Source organism: Dermacentor albipictus, chromosome 1 (genome assembly GCF_038994185.2).
Source record: "Dermacentor albipictus isolate Rhodes 1998 colony chromosome 1, USDA_Dalb.pri_finalv2, whole genome shotgun sequence".
NCBI lineage: Eukaryota > Metazoa > Arthropoda > Arachnida > Ixodida > Ixodidae > Dermacentor > Dermacentor albipictus.
Genome location: NC_091821.1, coordinates 217,617,097 through 217,640,702, shown reverse-complemented (window position 1 = coordinate 217,640,702; position 23,606 = coordinate 217,617,097). Strand labels below are relative to the sequence as shown.

The window sequence follows — 23,606 nt, the reverse complement described above, 5'->3', positions numbered from 1 at the left end:
GTGTTGGCAATGTCAGTGAGCTAAGAATTTAGTTAGCATTTACGATGGCAACACAGAAATGTCTGCACATCGAGCTCATGCTTGAGATGAAGATCGAAGTTATCGATGACATTGATAATCATTGCTTCACTAAAATGTCAATTTTTTTAATAAATGGCTCCTGTTTCTTTCCGTAAGTATGTTCTGTGCTGCTAGCTCTTGTCAGAAAGTGCGTGCGAGTAGAAAACTTGCAGGAAGAAGCTTTGTAATCATATCTGCTGTTGGCAATAAAGTATCTGCCCCTTTCGAAAGAGCATTTTGTACACCTTCGAGCACGATCTCTAGGTAAATGGAACTCGTAATAAGTTATACCTATTTTCGCAGTCCCTTGAGGTTCTGTTTAATGAGAGTTCAATGTATAGGTATATTTGGCAGAGTATTAATGGTGAAAGTTGTTAAGATCATTGCAATAAGAGTATAAAGACCATGCAGGCGACCTTCATCGAACCACAGCACCTCACGACATTAATATCAAATTGACACATTCTAGCCATGTTTACATGAATGCAACAGAAGCTTATCATATTAACTTTTAAGCATATCACATTTCATGTAAACAAAGCATAATTTGCTAGGAAGGCGTATCGCATCAAATGCACCAAAGAGAGGTAGTTTGAGATGGATACAGCGCATTTCATCGGCCCAGTATCATACCAGAAATTATGGGAATGCATTCGCTGTGGGATGAAACTCGGCCAACCAACTGACGGCAGCCACTGCCACACTGCAGGATATCAAAACAAAAATGACGGCTGATGGAAGAGGCCACATGTGATTTCTTTTCACTCGCGAGTACATTACACGCATTAAACAGTGTCTTCTTTGTCAATACTTAATGAGCTTAACATTGGTGAGTTACCCGAGTTGCAGCGTTAACATGGTCAAGTCCACTAAGAGGAAATAGAAATTCGAGACAGCTACATTCGGCTACCACTGAATATGGCACCATGCAGGAAATGTTAATATCCTGATACAATATGGTACGTTTGCACGAAATAAATGTGCCATAAATTTGTACACGCGAACTAATGAAGGAAAATCTGACGTAATGTAGATGACACCCTGCAGGTAGTATCAGAACAATTCAAAATGCAACTGCAAAAGCACGCATGTTGGAAGCGAGAGCGCTAACTTTCAAATATGGCACAAGATGGTGTTTCCTGGCTAGACAGGAAAATGCACATTCATGTAAACAGCGGCATAGGGGTGTGTGTGATATGGTAAATTAATACAATACGCTTGTACCATATCCGAGTAAACGTGGCTTCTGTGGCCTCTAGGCTCTTTGTGACGTTACGGGAGAACTGCCGATGATGCCGATCATGATGCTTTTATAGAGCATGAAAAATAAGAGGCTCCTTTTCTGTCAGGTTGCCTGCCTGCTTGTTTTTTACTCTTTGCCCTCTCGTGTGAGCAGTCCAAAAGTGATAAGCAATGGGTTTACGTTTAGAATCAGATCGCCAAAGCAGAGCATCAGTGCATGGTACAATCAGCAGAGGGATCGCACCATAGGAACAACAACTTTTAATTAATTTCACATGTCAAACCCCAAGACAAAGTCTTTGGCAGCTGATGCAAGGAATAAGAAGAGAGAGATGCAGCCATATGTGCTTTCATCATTTAGCAGTGGCTTGCTAGTAGCAAAACTCACTGTTCCTGGCTAAAAGGGTAGACAGGGTATGAATAGAGGACAGGAAAATGCTTCAGAGATGAAGCAGTTATCCTACCACTGAGCGTGACCAAACGGCTATGCTCAAAAAAGGAAAGGAGAAAGAAATGGAGAATTGACCCCCTTTGATTGCTGCCTGCAGCAGTCACTTCCCGACTCCCTGCTCTGGAGTGCATCCCACTCTCCCCTCTTACACACACGAGAAATTTGGACTCCCCACAGTGACATGAGAAGTGTAGCACTTTCCTCACCCATTCATAGGCCCCGAGGCTTACCCCACCCCAAGTAAAGGTGTCTGTACTACTGCCACCCGTAATAACAATGATGACGACGACAATCCTGACAGTGACGTGGTGTAGAGAGTTTGTTGATACTAGACGAAGTCGGCAACAGGCAACTGAATTCGTTCAGCCCATCACATTGCTTATTTGTGAGTTCATATGATTAGCTATGATCACCATGCGGCGCTCAGCTAGCCAAATCTTCTGGCACTCATTTTGAAAGCAAACCAGCACTGGTCACAATTAACAATGCTGCCATTAATTTGGGGCTTTTTGGTTTCATTCTGTGCTTAGTGGGCACACAGCTACTCATCAGAAAAAAAGAGGGAGGGGGATAGTAACAAAAAGTTTGTGACACTATTTCTTTAAGGAGATGTGTCAGCACTGTAACACTTCTTCCTTACACTAAGAGGCTTTATTCCTTAAGGACCACTCAATGACACCTGTAACTTGACAGGTTTTTCTCACTTTTGTTTCCACTAGACATTTTATTTGCTATTTTATTCTGTACTAGATATCTCAGATTATCATACGATAATTTTTTCGTTATGCTGCAAGCTCAGTGCTCGCAGTGTCATTGCTTCTCTATAACGTCTCCTGACTTATAACCACTGTGCATAAAAAGACATGCCTAACTAATTAACTACCAGCTTGCGGCAACATTTTAAATTTCAGTGAATGACTGTTATCTATTACGATTTGCTAAAAATGAATGAATAAAAATAATTTAAAAGTAACATACTCAGCATACTCATTACCTTCTCCGCCTGAATTGCAATAAGATGAAAGCTTCGGTTTCTAGCGAGCAATATCAACATTTTAGCAACACAATATCAACCATTTTTGTCCTGTACAGTTAGAACACATATCTTTGTTCACAAATTTCAACTCAACAGAGATGCACATGAAACAAAGCAAAGGGAAATTTTAGGATCCTGAAGGACAAAGAGGAGCAAAAAGATTGTGAGGACAATAACACAAAATGATAGGACATGTACTATTTTAATGCTAACAGCATGAAAAAAAATTAATAAAAGTGAATGCCACACCATAAATTTTTGCCAGCACCACAGTAACAGTTCATCTCAGCATTCAGTTAGCAAGTGGAAGAAAAGATTGAAAAGCAACCACAACAACTACATGTGATTAGAGCAGTAGGTGAAGAAGCATAGAAGAGACAGAGCCGAAATCGAATGGTGAAACATGGGAGGCCACCTTTCTGCAATTGACTTCTTTGCAGGCAGTTTTTCATGGCAGAGGACACTGTTGGGAGTCGTCACCACCTGCCACGGGGCCTTTCTGTGGCAGGCCTTGCTTGAAGTCCACTTCCGTGCCTCCTTTCCTGCTGTCAAAAGCACCCTGCGTGCAAATGCACGCAGCCACTGCCTTCTCCTTTAGGCCCACGCACACATGCGTGCAGACATATGTAATGCCAAGTATACATTTAAGTGAGAAACAACTGCACTGTGGTTGCATCTCGCACTATAAAAGCCAATCAGCAACTTACCAGCACAGATGCAGGTTCTGAATGCTGCATTCAGCACTCGGACGGCATCAGGACTCCATGCAAAGTCCAATGGTGCTTTATCGTGGAGAACTTTGGTGTAGCGGTTAGCACCATGTCGATGCAGAATAGCAATAATCTATAAAATGGAAAAGACATGGAGAAATACAGTCAACATGCTTAGAGTATTCAATTTAAGAGGAAGCTTTAGCTCGGGCCCAAATCCGACGCGGCCTGTTCAAATACATGTAAAACGCAAAAAAACTTTTTTCTGATATAACCCCTGGACCGATATTAATGAAATTTGTTGCATTAGAGAGAGAAAGTTAAATTCTAGCGACTGTTGGAAGCAGAATTTCGATTTAGGGGCCGAATTTTGTTTTAAAAATTTTCAAAAATTCAGAAGTTTGAATAATATAGACGCATGAAGTTTATAAATTAATAGCTCTGCATCAAAAACAGATATCGCAGTTCTGTAAACGGATTTCATTAGATCATTCAAAGCGGACAAACTTGATATGTCAATTTATATGTTACGTGAATTTGTTACATTGTGTACAAGGGTTCTGCAAAAGCTCTATTTCCATATCAGAGAATTTTTTTAGATTCATATGTAACATATCAACTTTGTCTGCTTTAGATGTACTATTAGATGCAATTCACATAAATGTGGTATCACTTTTTGTTTCTAAGTTACAGAGTTGTAAAGGTGATAGTTTCGTTTTCTGAAAATGTTTAATTTTTGCCAATGTTTAATTGGCGACCTAAACAAAAAATTCAAAACTAACAGTCACTTGATATTAAGTTTCTCTGTTAAATGTGACAAACCTCGCTAAATTTGGTGCAGTGGTTGCCGAGAAATATGAATACCCCTCTTACATGTATTTAGATAGGAGCACCCGAGTTAAAGCTTGCCTCTTCAGCAAATAAGTTATCACAAATGACTGATAATTACAACCAAGCATAGTGTCAGTGCCTAGATAATTCCACATAACATGAACGTAATACTCATGAGGAAATGCAGAAGTGAGGTACAGCAAACAAATTTGGAATGAAATATCAGACTATAATATCCAACATTGCTACAAACTGCTTACAAACTTGACATAAAAATTGTAACAGCGCAAACACATGCAACCACAAAGTAACAAGGACGAGAGTGTCTCGTCCTTGTTAGTTTGTGGTTGCATGTGTTTGTGCTGTTACAATTTTTATGTCAAGTATGCAACAACCCGCCCAGAAAGAAGTTTTAATGCTTATAAACTGCCAAGTAAAATATAAAGTATTTGAGCAAACATTTCTCCAAGTAATCGGCAAGGCCTACCACAGTGGTGTAGTAGCTAAGACGTTCTGCTGCTCAGCATGAGGCCGCAAGTTCGATTCTCGGCCACGGCAGTTATATTTCAACGGAGGTGAAATGCAATAACGCTGACGTGCTTATATTTAGGTGCATGGTAAAGAATCCCAGGTGGACAAAATTTATCTAGAGACCTCCACTGCAGTGTCTCCCACAACCCTGGTGTTGATTTGAGAAATTAAACCCCATGTCTCAATCAATCTAGTAATCAGTGAAAATGTTTATGGCTTGGCAAGATGACAACACAGCTACATTGGCTACAAGGACAGCTACATACAGTAGCATAATGCAAAACATGCCGTCGTAAGACTGCACCAGCACACTTTTGCTCCAGCTGTGTTAATAAGCCCTCTTCCGAGCAGAAGAGCCTGATTTATGAAGTTCCTGCGGGTGGAGTGATGTGACATGGCAATCTGATGTTCAAATGTTGTATACACTGGCCAGGACTGCATGCAGTTTAACCCACGATTTACACACGTGCTTGTGGTGGTGTCATGTGTAACACAAGGGATAATTGTGCAGTGAAGATGCTATAAATATTGACAGAAGTTTATCAGGCCGCTTCTTACTAATGATGGCCGAGCCGTGAGGGTCAAAGCAGCATACTAAAAAAAAAAAAAAAAACCACTGCCCACAAAGCTGCTACAATGCAAGGCACTTCGTGTATGAGAGCAGTAATCTCATGCCTATAAACAAACACTTCCTGCATCTCCCAAGAACACCTTGTATGATCATGAAACTATAACACAACTTTGCTGACTTGCAGGACAAGCCTTTTATGCACAGCTGAAGGCTGTATCAGTCTCTGATTATGCAGGGTGATCACTTTTAAGTTTTATGGAAATTTTAAACATTGCCTGTTGCAGATAACATAATTTTAGTCCTTGAGCTCGATTATTCAGAGAGGCAGACATTATTTGAAAGAGAAATCGAAACACATTCCCAGCTGATTAAACAAACACTAATTAACTTAATTACTTTACGGAACATATTACAATTTGGAAATTGTAGTTGGCGAGTTTGTACGGCATAATCACTTGCAATGAACTTCCAGGATGACATCAGTTCAGAGACATGGGCCATCAAAGTCATCGTAACAATGTGCTGTTCCACTAAACAAAACATTTTATGCATTTAAGCACAAAAGTAACTGGAATGCCCATGTATATCGTCCCAGACTTTGGGCAATAATATTTCAAAAATGGTGTCCTCCTGGAAATTATTTTCAAGTGGATATGTCTTGCAAAATGACTTGCTGCAATTTGTAAATTGCAATATGGGCTTTAAAGAAATTAAGTTAATTAGTGAATTTTCGTTGATTAGCTGAATATGTGTTCCAATTTCTCATGCTAGTAACATCCGCCTCTTTGAATAATACAGCCCAAGGACAAGAATTATGCGGCCATCAGTGATTTTTAAAAAATCCGTAAATCTTGAAAATGATCACCCCCCATATGAAGGTGGTTGCCAAATGTCTTGGCAACCTCGATTATTAAGGCGAATTCCATTGGGAGAACAGGAGCACTCAAAAACATGCTGAAAGTGCTCTTTACAGGCGCGGCATGTTTCAGTGGTCGAACAGGAGTGGGAGCGCTGTCATTCAGTGGTAGAACAAGAGCAGTTTCGGTGCCGAGAGCAGTCTGCACTGCTCTCGCCTGAAAAGCGGAGTACAGAGAAAGTAATGTGATTCAAGCCGTCATATCCTCCCAATTTGTATTTATTTTGCTTCAGCTGGCAAGCGCGGCAGCCAAGCGTAGTCGCTGTTTTGGCGCCAGTCACTTTGACGCCGTTGATATGAACAAGCTTCGCAACCATTCAGCAACAGATACTGGCATTTCTAGACCACATTGCTTCTCGTTGGATGCGTGGGGGACAGCGGCAACAAAGAGTCTTCACCTTGCTGAAGTGCTTGAGATGCTCGATGGTGACAGCAGCGAAAGCTGCTGGAGCTCAACTTCGGATTTGAGTTGCAGTTCGACAGACGACAGTAGTAGGAATGATGACTACGAAATGTATGCAGCGATGTCTGAACAGCTATTTTCGTTGCCGGAGCAAAGACCAAAAGTGGGCTCATACATTGCAAAGACTGCCTCTTCTTACTCTGATGAGGAGGTGCGTTGTTCGGCTTCCGCGGGCAGTGAGACTGTTAAGGTGCCTGTTTTTTCTTTCTAGTTCATAAGAAATTTCCGCATCACGAGGCCAGTGGCGGACCACTTTGTAGCTGAATTGCCCTGAATGCAGGATGTGCCGAGCTTCAGAATCCATGATTTTAGATAACTTTCGCAGGCGGAAACGTTGCGGGATGTGTCGGTGTTGCACAAATGGATGCTGTATGCTGCCGTGAACTGGTGAACGCCCGATGATCACAGCACGGTTACACATGTTTTGCTGCACTCCCACAGAGAATGCTGGGATGTCGAGTGATTGTGTCACATAGTACATTTCTCCTCACATGTCCCCCTCCAACTTGCTCTCCGGATGTAGGCTGCATTCCAGTGGCGGGTAGTGTGTTCCGGCTCTCACTGCACTGCCACCCAACTCCGCACTGCGCCGTTCTCTACTCCTGTTCCCTCAATGGAATTCACCATTAGATAAATTCAAATATACTAACCTGGTTTATTTTACATGTTGGCCGTGGACAACCCTTTGCCAAGAATAATTTTACAAATAATTTGCCAATGTCGAAATTTCTTTTTTTATTGTTGCACGGGGCCTTTCAAGCCGGAGAGAATAATGAGAACTCAACATAAAAAAATTTGGAGGATGCTTAAGTTTCACCTTTATGAGGGGAACGCGATAGCATTCAAAGATCCCAGACTGCTTCTCGCACTTCCCGGCAACTGCAGCTTATGTAACCATAATGTTTACCGGGAAACGGTGGCAGTGAACGCTATGCACAAAGGCGAGCTTTCTGCTAATGCAGCCTCTTGTGTGGGCCGATCCCAGAGGTAGTACACAGCCATGCCAAAAAAATTACATAATTTTCAGGTTTCTTTTATTGTTTCACACCTTTAATATTTCAGCCTCAGACAATTTAACATAAAAGGCATGCATTGTTGGTTTTCTTTCATGAGATTTGTTTGTGGACTGTCATTCTCAAAATTCCAACGAATAACTTTGTCAAGAATGTAAGACATGGTGTGAGCAACTTTAGTGAAAGAATGTTGTGGCAATACAACCTGCATATACTGCATGTCATGTAGCAAGGTGGCATATACATATACTTAAATATATACTAGAATTTTCACTAACGGGTACGACGGTGCTGGATGCCAATGCCAACACCGGATTTTCTGTAACACGGGGCCCTTAACACTATCGTGTTAAAATTATCTGTGCCTTTAGGGGCACCAGATAACTGCGATCAAATCATGTTCACACACCTACGCGCTTAAGATGGAGAAAGGAGAAAAATGGCAAGAGTAAAGCGATTCCGGAAAAAAAAAAAGATCAGAAGACCTCTAAGCACTTCTTACAAGTTGTAAATGTGAAAGCATTAATGGCCAATTATATGCCACTGAGTGGTCCTTCAAGTTTTGCGCTGCGAGAGAGAGAGAGAGATGGAGAGTAAAGGCAGGGAAGTGATAGAATGGTGTGGCATATACATATACTGTGGGGATGCGAGACTCTCACTCGTCTCCTGTAATCTGGCTGTGCCGCGTGGCTTTGTGGCAGCGGTCGGTATGCTTGCAGGGAAGTATGAGAGATGGCACGTGTGGTTTTGCTAACGCCACCCAACGGCTGAGTTACTTGCATTTTGGAAACTGGAACATGGATAAAAGCTTAAAAAAAAAGAAGCAAATGCTGGTTATTATTTCTAAAGTAATGGCAAGGAAATGAGCACCATTTGTTCAGACTACTGTATAAACATTTGATAAAGCAAGCCCTTGAACAAGATTCTAGAAAAATATTCTTAAAGGGACACTAGAGGAAAATATTGAAGTGGAGCTAGAATGAAATAACAGGCTCCTGTAATAACAAATTAGTCATTCAAGACGAGAACAGAGCTTTTACAAGCAAGAAAATGACAAAAATGAAAAATCAATGGCACCCCCAATTTTGGAATACGGTACCTCTCACATGGTGTAAGAGGCACCCATCAAGCACCAACTGATTCACAGACAGCAGCACAGTGGGAGGTCACATGAACATTACGTCAACTCGTCCATTTTGGCATGGGCAATTCAAATTAAGGAGTAGCAGAACCTTGAGTAGCAATTTTTTATGCAAAAATGTCATATATTGCCAAACAGAAAACGATGACCGATTTCTAGATGAATAACATACCGATCTAACTCACCTTATATTTTTTTAAATGTCCCTTTAAAAAATTAATAAAGCATTCCCAGACCAGCTGGACTGCAGAAGCTGAGGTCTGCTCCTTCCTGGAGAAAGCACTTCAATGTTTTAACTTCACCATCAAAGGTTGCAAGGTACAGGAGACCTTGGCCACTGTTCTTCCTGTCCAAAGCATCCAATTCAGACAGATCTTGATTCATGTCTGTTGAATCTTCAGGTTCGGATGAATGGACAGCATCTGCATCCATGTAGAGAAATTTACACTGATGGCAGGTATCAATCTAGCAGTTAACATTAAGGCAATCAATTGTACTGTCAATATGGAAATTATCAGAACTATCAGTGTGAAACGCACAAGTGATTATTTATATTAAATCTTAGTGTAACAGAAGTGTTGTAAATAAATAAAACAAGACTGACGCTACAGACAAGATCAATAGCTGCAAAATGGCCCACTTTTTCTACATTATAATTATTATGGCATTAATAAAGAAATGTTTCATTAATGCCTGAAGTGTTTAACATCTACTTAAAAGTTCAGGATAAGTGTCCCACACACAGAAAACATAGTAGCTAGTTGCATATTACACTTAGTGCACAGTTTCTATTGGCAATAAAATTAAAATTCAGTGCAGCACTAGCTATTCGAAACTTGCTGCTTGTACGTAAAATTCAATTTAAATGACACAACCAGTTCAAAATATTGAGTGTATAATTGCATTGAGAATAAGTCATTCAGTATTCCCAAGCATCTCTCACTCATAACCTTGAGGCAATTCAAAACTGTTCCATTTGCTTCATTTAGTCAGACTATTCTAGTACTTCTACAGTCACTTTAATGAAAAATACCCTAAACCCGCCAGACCATTCTTTCACTGTGCTACAAAATTGCACATTTTCACCCATTTCACAAAATTTGCCGTTTGATTGCAACCCTAAGGCAACTTTCTTACATTTCATCCCGCACGGATGATCAGTTCAAAATTGGTGTGTCACGTAGCCACACTACTTTGTATGCAGAACCACTCATCCCCAGAACAAGTTCAGAATGGAACCACCTCCCCCGCTCCATTGCCACGATCACCAATATCAATGCTTTCAAGCAGGGTTCATACAGCACCTCTGACTCAAAATTCAAGGACAATTCAAGGATTTCAAGGATACCGAAGGCCAAATTTCTAAGAGGAGGAAACAAACCTTATTTGTACACATACAATGAAACACAGTGAATTCTTAGCAGCAATTTCTCACTCCAAAGCAGCTGGTGAATTGGACACGTGCTTCAGGCTTTTAAAAGTTAACTTTCTCATTGTAAAGATGCCACTTGCCTTCTGACACAATTATTTCTAAACATCAGGAAAAGAGATGTTAATGTCAGATAAACTTTCCTTCAATTATTTCGAGAGCCTCAGGTAGGAAAATGAAGCTGTGATAGCTGCGGTGTAAATAAACTAGCAAAACAGCTAAACGGTGGCATGGCTTGGTCTCTTAATCTGGTTTTGCCTAGCTCCACGATGGCAGTGGTGATTAAACAAGGGTGTCGACGGTGGCTGCGGAAACACCACATTGCAATCGCTTAGAAACACTTTTAAAAGAAAAAAATATTCTAGAATTGTTTCCCAGTAGACAAGGTCCATGGAATAGCCCCTATAAGGAGTTTGGTAGTTAATTTGAATGTTCAAAAGCCACCACCAAGCCGCCCAGTTTTCAAGGAATTCAAGGAGAACATTTATTTTCAAGAAGGTTTAAGGGCCCTTACATGTATTTCCAAATTCAAGGGTTTCAAAGTATTTCCGGGAGGTGCACAAATCCTGCTTTGAAGACAGCCACTGCTCACGAATATTTGTACCTGCACTCCATTGCAACATTTTCTATTTCATACTTTAGTGTAATCTTGCACCTCGTCTCTGCAATGCTTCTGCCTTGAAAGAAAATAAATTCACTGATGGGCAGTTATACAGGTATACCACAATTGCTGCATGGAGAAAACCCATGAAAATGGTGTTCTGCTGCTGGCAACCTTCAGAAACTGCAAAAACTTGGGGTGTGGTTCCTGACCCAGCATGAAGAACAGCCATTTTTAATGACCATTTGAGAATGTCCTAGTTCGAAGTCCCATTTTGGTACATGAATAGCCTGCTCACCAAATTATGACATTAACTCGTGCTCTTTATGTGGAGCCTACTATGTTTGCATTAAAGGGGTACTGACACAAAAATGTTCTATCTCGCTTTTCTTGCTTTATCAGACAGCTGTCAACCCCGTAAATACAGTGTTGTGTCTGAATTCTTTGAGTAAGCAAAAAAGCACCAATTATATTTAAAGTGACTGTTTCAAAATGTCCACCAAATGAGGCACGGCCTCTGGCATAGAGCTTGTTTACAAGTTATCTCTGCACATTAAGAAAATAGAAGTGGTCAAAATCCACTGATGCACGTGTCGGTCAGCCTGGTCCAGTGGACAAAAGCCATATGCAATGGCCGTGATTTGCTGAACATATGCTGCATAAACCATTCTTTCCCCTTTCACTTTGCACTTCTCTGCATTTTACAGAGCCTAATAAGCTTGGTTTCTTTCTTTGTTTCTCCTCTGTCAGTCCTCTGCTGTCGTTGTTGGCGTCTGAACTCATGGCTGATACCCGCCATGGGGGGGGACTGGCTGTCACTTCTGTTAAAATGCGCAGCACCATTCATCTTTCTCACCTTGTCTTTCCTATTGTCCCATCTATTAAAGCTTTTGATGAAATTATTCTACTGCACCAACCCACAGGTCTGGAATACCCTTCCCCCAGTTTTCATTATGTACACAAATGACCTGTAGAGCAAAAAAAAAAAAAAAAGCCAAGACAAAAACCTTGTGTCACTTTTCCTTTAAAGATACACTAATACCACAGACCAGTAAGTCACTCTTAAAAACCCTATGCCATTAGCGGAAAAGGATTATTAACTGAGAAAATTGAAGCCACCTCTAATCCCTTTGAATTGTACAGCCACATCATGACATCCAAGATTATACAACCAATTAATGGCATGTTAACATAGATCCTTCTTGTACCAGAAAAAGCCTCCCAAAATTAAAATTCAGCTTTTGTTTTAATTTGGCACATAATCTATAAAGGGGCCTTAAAACGCCTTTTCTTCAAATACAGGAACGCATTGGAAGGCAAGTGCAATCAATTCCTTTCTATGAATATATTCCCAAAAAATGTTTTTACAAGAAACAGAATCGTAACGGAGATATAAAGAGCACACCGTTTTCTTTGATCACTCAATTGCTCTTTTTTTTTTTCTGGGGTGCACTTATGGTAACATTTTGAAGTTGGTCACATTCACAGCCACTGCTTCCCCATTTGCTAGGAGATTTGAGGGGTGTGCATGCACGAGGGTTATGAACAATTACCCAACGGCTCGCATATATTAGCTGTTGCACAGTGCATGCATAGAGTTTCTCACTATAACACCTAGAGGGAAATCTGGCGCCACCGTCTATGGGAGTTTCTTAAGGGGGCACCGTGCCGTCATGGAAATGACGATATATGCGTCTGCGAGGCTTGTGTTGGCTGGTATTGTAGGAGGCTTCGTCTGAAACGTGGATATGGCTACACAAATACCGCGTTCTCAAAGTAAAATCTTCATAAAATGTTTCCATTCACGCATATCACACCTTTACTCACCTATAATGCATGACCAAGCGAAGAAAAGCAAGGACAGACGACAAACTGTTTCAAAGCGAGCGCGAACCTCGTGGTCTGTCCTCCAACTTTAGCGGCCCGCTGATACTTTTTACGTAACATATAATCATACACGCAATAACAAGTTCTCATAGTTAAACAAAACATGTTTTTGCGTAATAATAAAGTCAAAACAGCTTTTCATGTGCTGTTTTAGTAGAAAATGAATCATTGTGACAGACGGAACGGTGCTTGCCAAGCGCTTCTTCAAGGTGTCCTGTCTCTCCGAGAACAATGCCAATTCGAAGTCACAATATGCCGGCATCCCCATGCATACCACAGCTCAGCAGCACCAGATTTCCCTCTAGGTAATCTAGTGAGAAACTCTATGAGTGCATGACCTTGTGGACAGTGGCAAAATAGAGGGGTACAACCTTTTGTGCAAGACTGTAGGCTCCCTGCTGTGCTCAGTGCAATAATATTTGCACTCGCATGTTCAGGCAGCATTGTCTACAAATTTAAAACATTTTTACTACCTGCTAAAAAGTTGTTGCAGTGACCTTTTACCTGTTAAAAAACAATCACTTAGCAAGCAATTGACAATAAGGACAACCTTAAAAGTGACACTAGAGGTGAACATTATGCTAAGTCAAATTAGTAAATTATGGTTCTGCCATAGCAAAGTGGCCACCCATACTATAAGAGGGCACTTGGTAAGCCAGAGATGATGCAAGAACAAGGCACAGGGCAAGGTCTTAAGTTCTCGCAACAGCTGTGGCATTCCATAATGTCGCAGCTGGTGTGGAAGCTTAAAAATGACCTTTGAAATGGTGAAATATTTGAAATCTGTGACATTACACTGACAAATACTTCGAAATCTGGTGTTACACTTACATACTGGCACTGAGGTTTTGGTATAGAATTCAAGAAACCGCATTTTGGCCCTCATTTTCTTGAGGAATACAGGCGTTCTCCATTAACTTGATGAAAATGTACCAACTAGCCCATCTTCAGCTAGATGTTTCTATACAGCATCCTGTTAACATTAGCATTCAAACCCACAGTAGTAAAAAACCCGAATTTCCATAGCACATATAGTGATGCTCCATTTTGCTATTTCAACAGTGACTGCCATTCACTTCATGCAGTCTTGGTCTACATCCTGCCCAATTCTCTGCCATTTTTGTTTCCTTCCAGTTGTCAAAGACATTATTCTTGCTTAACTGCATAATATTTATCCACTCTGTTTACCCCTAGCCACAAGCGGCCTGTCTCTTTTCATTACCCCTAGAACAACAAAAATTCAGTGCTTGACTCATACATAGCCAGCTACTTTGGACATCTATATTTCATTAAATTTGAGGAATTCATTATTTATAGATCTCCATTAAGATTTATAATAGTTTGCTTTTATTCATTAACAAATGCTTCAATGCCAGCCGTTATTTTTACCTGCACATTTGAAAAGATATTTAACAGAAATCAAGCCACTAGTACACACAGCAAATATGAGGGAAGTACAAAGAGTGAAACTTCTCTCATCAGGTCAAATACAAACACCAAAAACTGGCTTTACAATCAGACTGAATACTAAACATTTTTTCTACTTTTGAAGAGCAAAAATGAAAGAAGAGACAGCAGGTATAGAACCCTTGTTTACACACACTGCCAACTATACGAAAATGTTCTGCCAAAATGACAACCCATAAATGAGCAAGCAGCTAATTAAAATTTATGCAATAATGGCAATGATGTTAACACCAAGAAGCTGCACAAGACAAGCTACAAGTAGAAAGTTTAACTGTTGATGCAGTTTAAGAATAAAAATGACTTCACCCCACTCAGAAATGAAACCAAAACTCATTATGCAAAATATACCAGCACAGTTAACACATGTAATCATGAACCTCACCAAAAGAAGAAAAATTAGCTTCTTTTAGACCATGATCAGAAATTTAGACTTGGCCAAAGAGTGCAACTTCTATTGCTGTAAATCTTGTGTAATAAATATCCATAACAATAAAATATTTAATGTCCACGTCCGTAAATGCCTCGCAGCTGCACCCCCCGAGCCAACCACACCCCTCACAAAAGAAAAATCTTGCTCAGAAACAGCTTGAAATCTGACAGTAATTAACATTCCTAAGTCATAACAGGGGCATTGGGGGCTGCTTTAGTGAATGGCTTCGAAAAATTATTAAGTGCCTTGGGTTTTTCTTTTACGTATAATCAAACGTAAAGGCAAGGGCTGTTTCGCACACTATCACAAAGCCAAAAAATAAACACCAATACTGTGGACACCAGTAGAATACCATAGCCAACTGAGCCACGCCTGTTGGTACTTCAACAAAGTCTGCAATAACATATGAAGTGTTCCTGGTTGGGTTTGTGGCCCGTAAACTACATGGTTCCTTCTGCATTTAGGATAACTCAAGTAACCTTGTGTATTTAGACATAAGTGAGTACCTGAAAATCCTAAATATCACATTTTTCAATCACATATGAACCAAAACATTAATATTCACGTATTTGAAACCATGTTCACATGCCTGTATATATAGCTTTTTTTCATGAAACAGTTCTCGAGTTTTCAGGCTATAGTATTTTTTGCAGTTAGAAACATGGCACTTTGGTTTATGTATATGGACAACATCAAGATCTAATAAAACACCTTTTAATGCAATCGCTACTTCAATTCAAGAGACAAGGGGTTGTGTAGCTCACTTACACACCTAGCAGCAGTCAACAAAAACATTTGCCTGTGTGTGATAATTATTTTGCAGCTGCTTGCGCTTTTACACCTCCTAAAACACCTATTTTTCAACATCACACCACAAAATACACATTTGTACCAACTATGAGCAGCTTTCAGCACACTTTGCTAAGCTTTATCTCGCGCCCAATACAGCAGCCACCTTCTGACAGATCTCAACTAGAAAGAAACACGTACTACAGACAGTTCTGATCAAGTAGCAGAGACTGACAAGGAGGGAAGTGTCCACATACACCAACAAGGTAGCCTCATACAGCTTCAGACGTTACCGTAAGTCAAGAGTTTAGGTTGCATTACAAACTCCCATTCTTAATAAACAATTTCATTTAAGCACTAAAAAAAACTGTTAGATAAACCATGCCGAGCGATGCTGTTCAAAAAGAAATACATCACTGCGAAAATTTATTTTTGACAGAAGGTGCAATTTTAACTGGGTGAAACAAGCTACCTCCACAAGTTTAAGCCGGGACTTTCCACAGATTGTACTTAATAGAGGATGTTCCCGTCCCACCTGCTAATTTGTACACGCTCATAAACTCTATAGCTATAAAGCAGTAATGTTATGAATACCCCCCCCCCCCCCCGCCCCCCTTCAGAACAAAAATCGCCGCCAATACTACACAGACCCTTACGGTATCACACAATAGTACGAGGAAGACGTTACATAACGACTATTTTGTCATCGAATTACTAGTAGGTAGTACTCAGGCCGCAAACAAGCCTCTGGCCACGACAACAGGCAAGACTCATCACATTCGTTAAGCATGGGCATATTACAATACCTACCCAAAACATAAGCTGCGTGCTATGGTCAGAAAAAAAAAAAAAAAGTACGATCACACGCCTTGACGCATCATGGCTCCACAGCTAACGCGTCAGGCAAAACAAAGGCATGCCGGCAAATGATGGAGACAGGTTCAACATCACTTCATTTCACATGTCCGTTGAGATTTGCGACAAAAGAATGAACTCTGCGCACCCTCCCGACTATTTTAGCAGGCATTAACAAGAACTTCGGCAGCAAAGCGTAGGCACCTTAAGTATTACCACACAAGTTGAAAGTCCTGGGTTAGCTTCCGCGACACCTCAGCTTCGTGCCACAGACACGACGCTTGGGTTGCCACTCACTTTTGCTTACTCTTTCCGACACGCTTCGCCCTTTCTGAGGCAAAGAAAAAAATAAGGTAACCAAGCCGCGTTCACAGTAGTTTTCTACTTCTCTAAGCCTAAAGTCATTCTGTTCATATCCCACATACTTGTCAGCAAATCCGCGATTTACGACGCTTCGTAGAATTGACAAACGACACCGGCACAAAAAGATCAAGGTTTACCTCATATGCTCTTCTTTTTATTCTGATGTTTCGCAAGTGTTCTCCAAACGCGTGCTCACAAAGAATGCAGCCGAAAAAATTTACTCTCAACCAGAGCTCCAACAAAAGATATACAAATAAATACACTATTCCGTAGGTAGCCCTCGCACAACGCGGACAAAAAAAAAAAAGACAAACGATCCAGGCCAAGAAAACAAAAAAGAGAAAAATTCCCAACTAAAAAAAAATCCCCTTTTTCAGTAAACTGGAAAGTTATATAAAACTTTTAAAGTGGCTGAAGACGCATGCACAAACTAGCGTGGCTCTCGCCGTGGATGCGCTGATATCCACATCCATCCGTATCCACATGGATGAAACGTGATGAAACTTGTGCGGGCAGCGGCAGGTTGGTTCAGCGGGTTCGGAGCTGCGTTAGAGCTCTGCTGTGATGCGGCGTACTGATGATACGACACTTGAAAGCAATTGGCGTGAGGTACAAGGTCGCAGCGTTTTCTTAATTTGATATTTTGCTGTCACTTGCACCATGATGAGTTTGTCGCGAAGGGTGAATTCAGTCATCGGCAGCACCAGAAAAGTTCGTTATCGACAGTCCCTGGTCGTGTCGTCGGCAGTGACATTCATAAGCACACATTTGCGCACTTTAGGTTTTCGAGGCTTGCAAGGGGCACAAATAGCGCGCCTTTCGAGCAACTATCTTGGGACTCGTGCTTCAAAACGGGTGCGTGAGAGATCTTGAAACATTTTCTATTTTTTTCGAAGCCAGACTATTTGATTGCAATGCTCTTTCTGTTATGCTTTTCAGCTTTACAGTCAAATTAATTCCGAAATAAAGGCTGTTAGAGGGCTCTTAAAGAGGTCTGGGATTCTCGCCGCAGACCATCGTATAATTTCTAGTCTAGGTAAGCCAGTAGTTAAGTCGTCTACAGTGTTTCGATGAATTTGTAGTTTCCTTGTCTGGTTTCGTTTGCCAGGCTGCGCAAGATCTTTGCATACAAGTTGTACTGTTAGACAAGATAATAATGGCAAGAATAACAAAGATAAGGAAGATGGTGAGTGTCTTTCAGTCTCTTGCTTTCGGACGAATGAAAGTCGTAGCGCTATGGACCTAATTTAAAAACTTTCTTGCAGAAGAGTCCAAGGTTTCGCTGCTTGCCAAGGCAGCCATTTGGATGATGACAGCCTATATAGTCATCACACTAATGTCCCTCCTGTTCCCGACAAGCAACCAACCAGACGTGCTGCGCTATGTATCATGGAACGAGTTTTATCACCAAATGCTGGCAAAAGGAGAGGTGAAGTGAAAGCGTTGGCAATATCGTGATCGCAGACTGTTTAGAGTAAGCACTTATCCTTATAGCGGGGCAAGGCAGTGCATGGCAGTGTTATTGCAAAGTTCCAGCTCTTCTATTTCATCTATGACAGACCAACTGGACACCTGGGAAGGCGTGTATTCTATTTCATGGTTTAAATTCATGTCGCTAGTCTGTGTTCGGGCATTTGCGATGCTAAATCTTAGACCTGCATTGAGGAAAATACATCTTTCTGAAAATCTAAGTTTTCATAAAACCTACTGTAAGCAATCAAATTCTTTACAAAAATGAAATTTTTACACCTTTGACCAGTCACCAATATTTAGCATTGTTTTTAGTTAAAGCCAAAAAACAGAATTTATCTTCACAAATGCAGTTCTGACTCAAGTAAGTCAATATTCCAGGTAACTGGAAAAGTACAAAATTTTAAAATTAAAAAAATTTAAAGTCTTATAGCATGGGAGCAGTAGAAATTTGGTGCAAAATTTATACTTTATTTACTGTGGACTCTGGATAAATCTAACTTGCATAAATGTAACTAGCAGATAAATGGAATGGGTGTGCCAGGGTTGGTTGACTGCATAAACACAGTAACATTCAAAGTGGAATGTGGGTACTAGATATGCCACAGCTATAACAGCGGCCATTGGCTGGTGTACGGTACATAAAACAGTGGCAATCCAAAAGCTACATTGGACTGCAATATATAGTCAAGAAAATCAAGTCCACCAGGTATTTGCACAGTTTGCGTGTGTTAAACCACATGTTAATTTCTGCATTGCAACTGCAGCAGCACAAAGCTCGAGCAGCTGTGTAAAGGCAGTAGGGCTGGTAGTTGCATAGTTTTAAAATTTAACAGCATTTAAATGACCATTTAGCAGACAAGAACACCAGGCAGTATGGGGCTGCTGGGGTGTGCAGCTGCATTCCGCGACTGGAATTCATGTCGAGATAAAGGGCCATCAGAATATATCCTGGAATGCATTCTGGTGGGAACAGTATGCAAAAACATTTGTGTACCGTGCTTTGGGTACACATTGAGGACCCCAAGGTGGTCAAAATTAATCTGGAGCCCTCCATTACAGCGTCTCTCATAACCCACTGTTGCAATTTGGAGACGCTCAGGCCCATAACTTTTTATATCAGCCAAGCCTGTTAGTGTTTCTGCTTTGTATTTATTGCTTTCAATATGAGGAAAACATTGTGGGTGCACAACCATTCACTTTAAATCTAAAGAAACAAGCAGCCACACTACTCTTGACTTGGTCAAAGGGGTTCTGGGTTCTCCAACCCTCCCAAGATGTATTAATAGCATTTCTTTGTTTCCCAGTTTTGTTATTAAAAACATTAATCTTTGCAAGCATTCTGTGATGCATCCACTTGCAATTAAAATTTAGCATATTGCAGATATGTGCAGTATTAGGCTTTTTATTCTATGCAGTTTCATTTCAGTTGATTTTAATCACATAATAGGAGCGAAATTAGGTATAGATCATGAAGAAAAGCAGATGTCCAGTGACATTGAGTAGGGCGGAGATAATTCTGTGCGTGTTATATAGTGTTGGTCCGAATGGCAGATGGAGCTGGAATTATGCTGGGTTACGTAGAATGTGACAGCTCTATTAAATTCCTGGACAACAAATTTGCCTGCACAGATGTCTTGTGCAGTAGAGTCTGAAAACTCAAGCAGAGTACAATTATGTTCTTTTGTGTGCTGAACAACCCTCTGTTTTTTTTTTTTAAATAAAGCTCAATTTTAGTATGTCGTCACATAAACAAAACATAGGATTAATGACACTAGTAAAGTGTTGTGCAGTTATATCCATTGCACTTATATTTGATTGATGAAGGTAAGAATAATGTGGAATTACTCGCTTCTGGTCATGCCTTTTTGACATTGCACACACCTACCTTTACCTTCTGATGTTTTAGTAAAAATTCATAGTCTGCTACAGATAGCACTACAGATTGCCACTTTGCATTGCTTGACACCATATTTTTGAGGCATTCATAGAGTTGAGTGGCTGGCATATATATGACTTTTCTGTATACTTTGTAGAAGCATCACTTTGACGTAAATGTTTTCATTCTTTGAAAATGCAGAAATTTGAAAGTAATAAAGATGGCTTCAGCATGTCATGCCATATATAGATAGAATAGGGGTTGCCACAAATGCAGGTGAACTTTCATGTGAAAAATAGTAAGGGAAAAAAATTGTGTGTTCAGATAAGCACAAAACAAATTAAAGTAAGCCCAGCAATCTCACCTGCAGTCTACCAATAATTTTTCTTGTGAGCCCCCTGCAGTTGTGTCACAGTATACACCTCAACCTTTAATCTTGCGAAGTTCCTGCACCTCAAAGACTTGCCCCAGGGTGATGCAACCAGTTATGTATTATGTGTTAGTCTGAAAGCAGGGCAGTGCTGATAACAATTGTTCTGTCACTCTTGCTTGGCAAAATAAAGGAATCTTCGAGCTCATAAAATTAATCGCTTCGGTGTTCACTTTGGTGCTGGCAATCCTACCTCAGAATGTAAAATTAGAGACAAAGTTCAGGATTACTGCCTTGAAACATGACCCTTGTAAGGAAAACAAAATGAACTTGCTTTAGAATACAGCTCTCATCAAGTTTCCAATGGAAATGTGCACTCTAAGCACAAACATTTTAAAGTTAATGATTTTTAGGCAATTCTATATTTTTGCTGTCAACTTCTCTTGCACAATATGTCAACCAAGGAGTGCCAAGCATTTGTGTAACTTCCGTGTTGTTTGAATAAAATGAGCAAAAGTTCAACTCTAGAGGTACAGGGTCCATGTGTGCGTGCAGAAATGTAAATGTGAAGGGGGAATAAAATATAAGCTAAAATTTATTTATACTTTCTTGAAGAACCTACCACTACTGCTACTGTTTGAAACACTGTATGTCTATGTTACGTGTCGTTTCTTTTGTGTGATTTTGGCATATATTTGTGCATTATTAGTAGCACCATCCTCACTTGGAAATACAGTCGTATCACTGTTTCTTCTTTTTTTTTTCTCTGTGTGTCTGTGTGGTTGTATAGGTTGAAGAAATCATTGTGAGACCAGAGCTTGACTTGGTGACCATCTACTTGCATGATAATGCTATCATTAAAGGGAGAAAGGTGAGAAAAAGAAATGAAAACAACTTCAGTGCATCATGCACTGTGTAAAGCCTGGCCTTGCTCTTCCTTGCACCCCTTTCTAAAACAAGTGTCGTAATGTGTGTAACTTTCTGCATGTTATAGTGAATGCCAGACATTTGTGTGCATTCTAAAATAAAGATGGTGGTAACGTGAGTACTTTGCGTGTCAAAAGCGCACATTTCAGGACTGCAGTCTATTAGAATAGTCACCTATGGATATCACCATATTCAGCTTACGTTTAGATTATTTTTATGTATTATCTTTTGCATTCTTGTTGGTGCATGCAACAAGAGCCAAATTAATACAGAAAAGTCACACATGATGCAACAACTAAAATTTGAATTTAATACTGAAATAACTTGTTCTTTAATGGGAGCATTCATAGTTCTGCTAGCAGGCCTGGGTGCAATTCATAATGCTGCAAGCAAAGTGGTGGCTTAATGGATAGATGTGTGGACTAGGTGCCATCTTGGCCCCATTAAAAGATCAATGTTCTCTAGCTACAAAGACACTCCCTTATGAAAATGTGTTACTCTAGAATGAAAGTTGTACTTATGTTCATTATATTCCTTGCTTTCTTTTCACTGTGCCCTAGTCCTTGCCACTGTATGGTTGAGGACTGCTGTATGTTTAATGAATTGTGCAGTAATGGTTGTGTTTGGTAGTGCAGGCTGAGCACAAGACTTTTCACATGAACATTGTCGACGTGGAACATTTTGAAGAGAAGCTGCGTATGGCTGAGAAGAGCCTTGGCATTCATGCTGATGCTGGAGTGCCACTGGTGTATGAACGCAACCAGGAGAGCACATGGCTTCTGCTAGCCTCCCTCATTGCGGTGGCCCTGATGATCCTACTCATGTTTCGCAGTGGCACCATCAAGACGCCTCAGGCGATGGACTTCTTTGTGAGTCTGCCTGCATGAGTCTACAGTGCTAAGCTCATGCAGCTTGTCCATGTAGGACTTCTGTACTTCATGGTGTACTTTGCAGCATTTATGTTAACCTTGAGCAAACATGGCTTATTGACCATTTCTTCAGAAAAGAACCATTCTTTTTCAAAAGTCTCTGAGCTACTGCTCCAGTGAGCAGAACTTATTTTGGATTGTGCAGTAGGGTCAGTACCATATTCCTCCTGCTGCAATGTTCTGGAAGCATAGGGGAACTCTCTCTACCTTCCCGAGCTTGTAAATAAAAAACCAACAATAGCTCTAGTCATGTGCTGGTGAGGTCCAAAAATGTTTCACTAAGAGTATGTATGCTTGTGTTGATTATATAAGGAAGTGTTATTACTTCTGGTACAAAGGCATGGAGTGATGCATGCCTTTTGCATTATGATATAACAAAATATATGTGCAAGCAAAACACTAAACATATGTAAAAGAAATTTTATATTTAATTAGGGGGGCATGGTTTTAATGCAGTTTTTTATCCCTTTACTGCCGTGAAAAATTTTAAAAAAAATTGATGAAAATATTTTTCTAACCAGTATATATTTGGACATCTTTTTTCAAGAAAACATGGTACCGAGATTGCCTATAGAGCTTTTACGGCTCTTGTTGAGAATTTGACCAGCTAAAATAGTGTAGCGCCCTCCAATGCCACTACGCACGGACACTAAAGGCCAGCGCTCTTGGTCGGCACTGCAAAAGATGACAAAAATAAAGTGGAGTGGCGCATGCTCATGGTGCAAACATGGCATGTACTAGCCGTTCTGAGAGCCTGTTATGCTGGTCCTCTGGTTCTAGCGCTACGAGATGACCGACCCCAGCAACCTACCACCCTCAGGCAACCTGAGTACGAGGTAGCCTGGTGCTACCTCGCGCCCTCAGGGCATTGCACCTCTACAGCTTTGCCTGCCCACGTTCTGGTACAAGGACCCACAGGTTTGGTTCACCCAGGTTGAAGCCTCCTTCGATCTACACCACATCACCTCGGAGACTTCTTGGTATTGCTACTTACTTGCCAACCTGTCTCCTAAGATTGTTCGCGAGGTGGAGGACATCATTGCTGCACCTTTACGGGGTGCCTCGTACCAGCAACTGAAGCAGAGTATTTTGGGACACACCATGGCGTCTGAGAGCGTGCACGTGCAACGCCTTCTCGCCTCCAAAGAAGCTTGGAGATCACCGCCCTTCCCAGCTGCTCAATAGCATGCACGGCTCCTTGGCTCAAGCAGTGTCAACGCAAATGGTGCGCTGTTGAAGGAATTC

At 40.8% G+C, this 23,606-nt stretch overlaps 1 protein-coding gene and 1 pseudogene across 1 annotated transcript in view; one reads left to right on the top strand and one right to left on the bottom strand.

The window, feature by feature from the left end:
• The window catches only part of LOC139054214 (ankyrin repeat domain-containing protein 12-like), a 69,026-nt pseudogene extending 51,945 nt beyond the window's left edge, over positions 1 to 17,081 (bottom strand).
• A 150-nt stretch (positions 17,082 to 17,231) lies between these two features.
• The window catches only part of Spg7 (SPG7 matrix AAA peptidase subunit, paraplegin), a 91,256-nt gene continuing 84,881 nt past the window's right edge, over positions 17,232 to 23,606 (top strand). The window contains exons 1-6 of the mRNA XM_070530893.1: positions 17,232 to 17,641; positions 17,726 to 17,822; positions 17,895 to 17,972; positions 18,052 to 18,215; positions 21,296 to 21,376; positions 22,068 to 22,301. Of these exons, the coding sequence (XP_070386994.1) occupies positions 17,447 to 17,641; positions 17,726 to 17,822; positions 17,895 to 17,972; positions 18,052 to 18,215; positions 21,296 to 21,376; positions 22,068 to 22,301 (849 nt within the window). The 5' untranslated portion in view covers positions 17,232 to 17,446. The remainder of the gene's footprint in view (positions 17,642 to 17,725; positions 17,823 to 17,894; positions 17,973 to 18,051; positions 18,216 to 21,295; positions 21,377 to 22,067; positions 22,302 to 23,606) is intronic.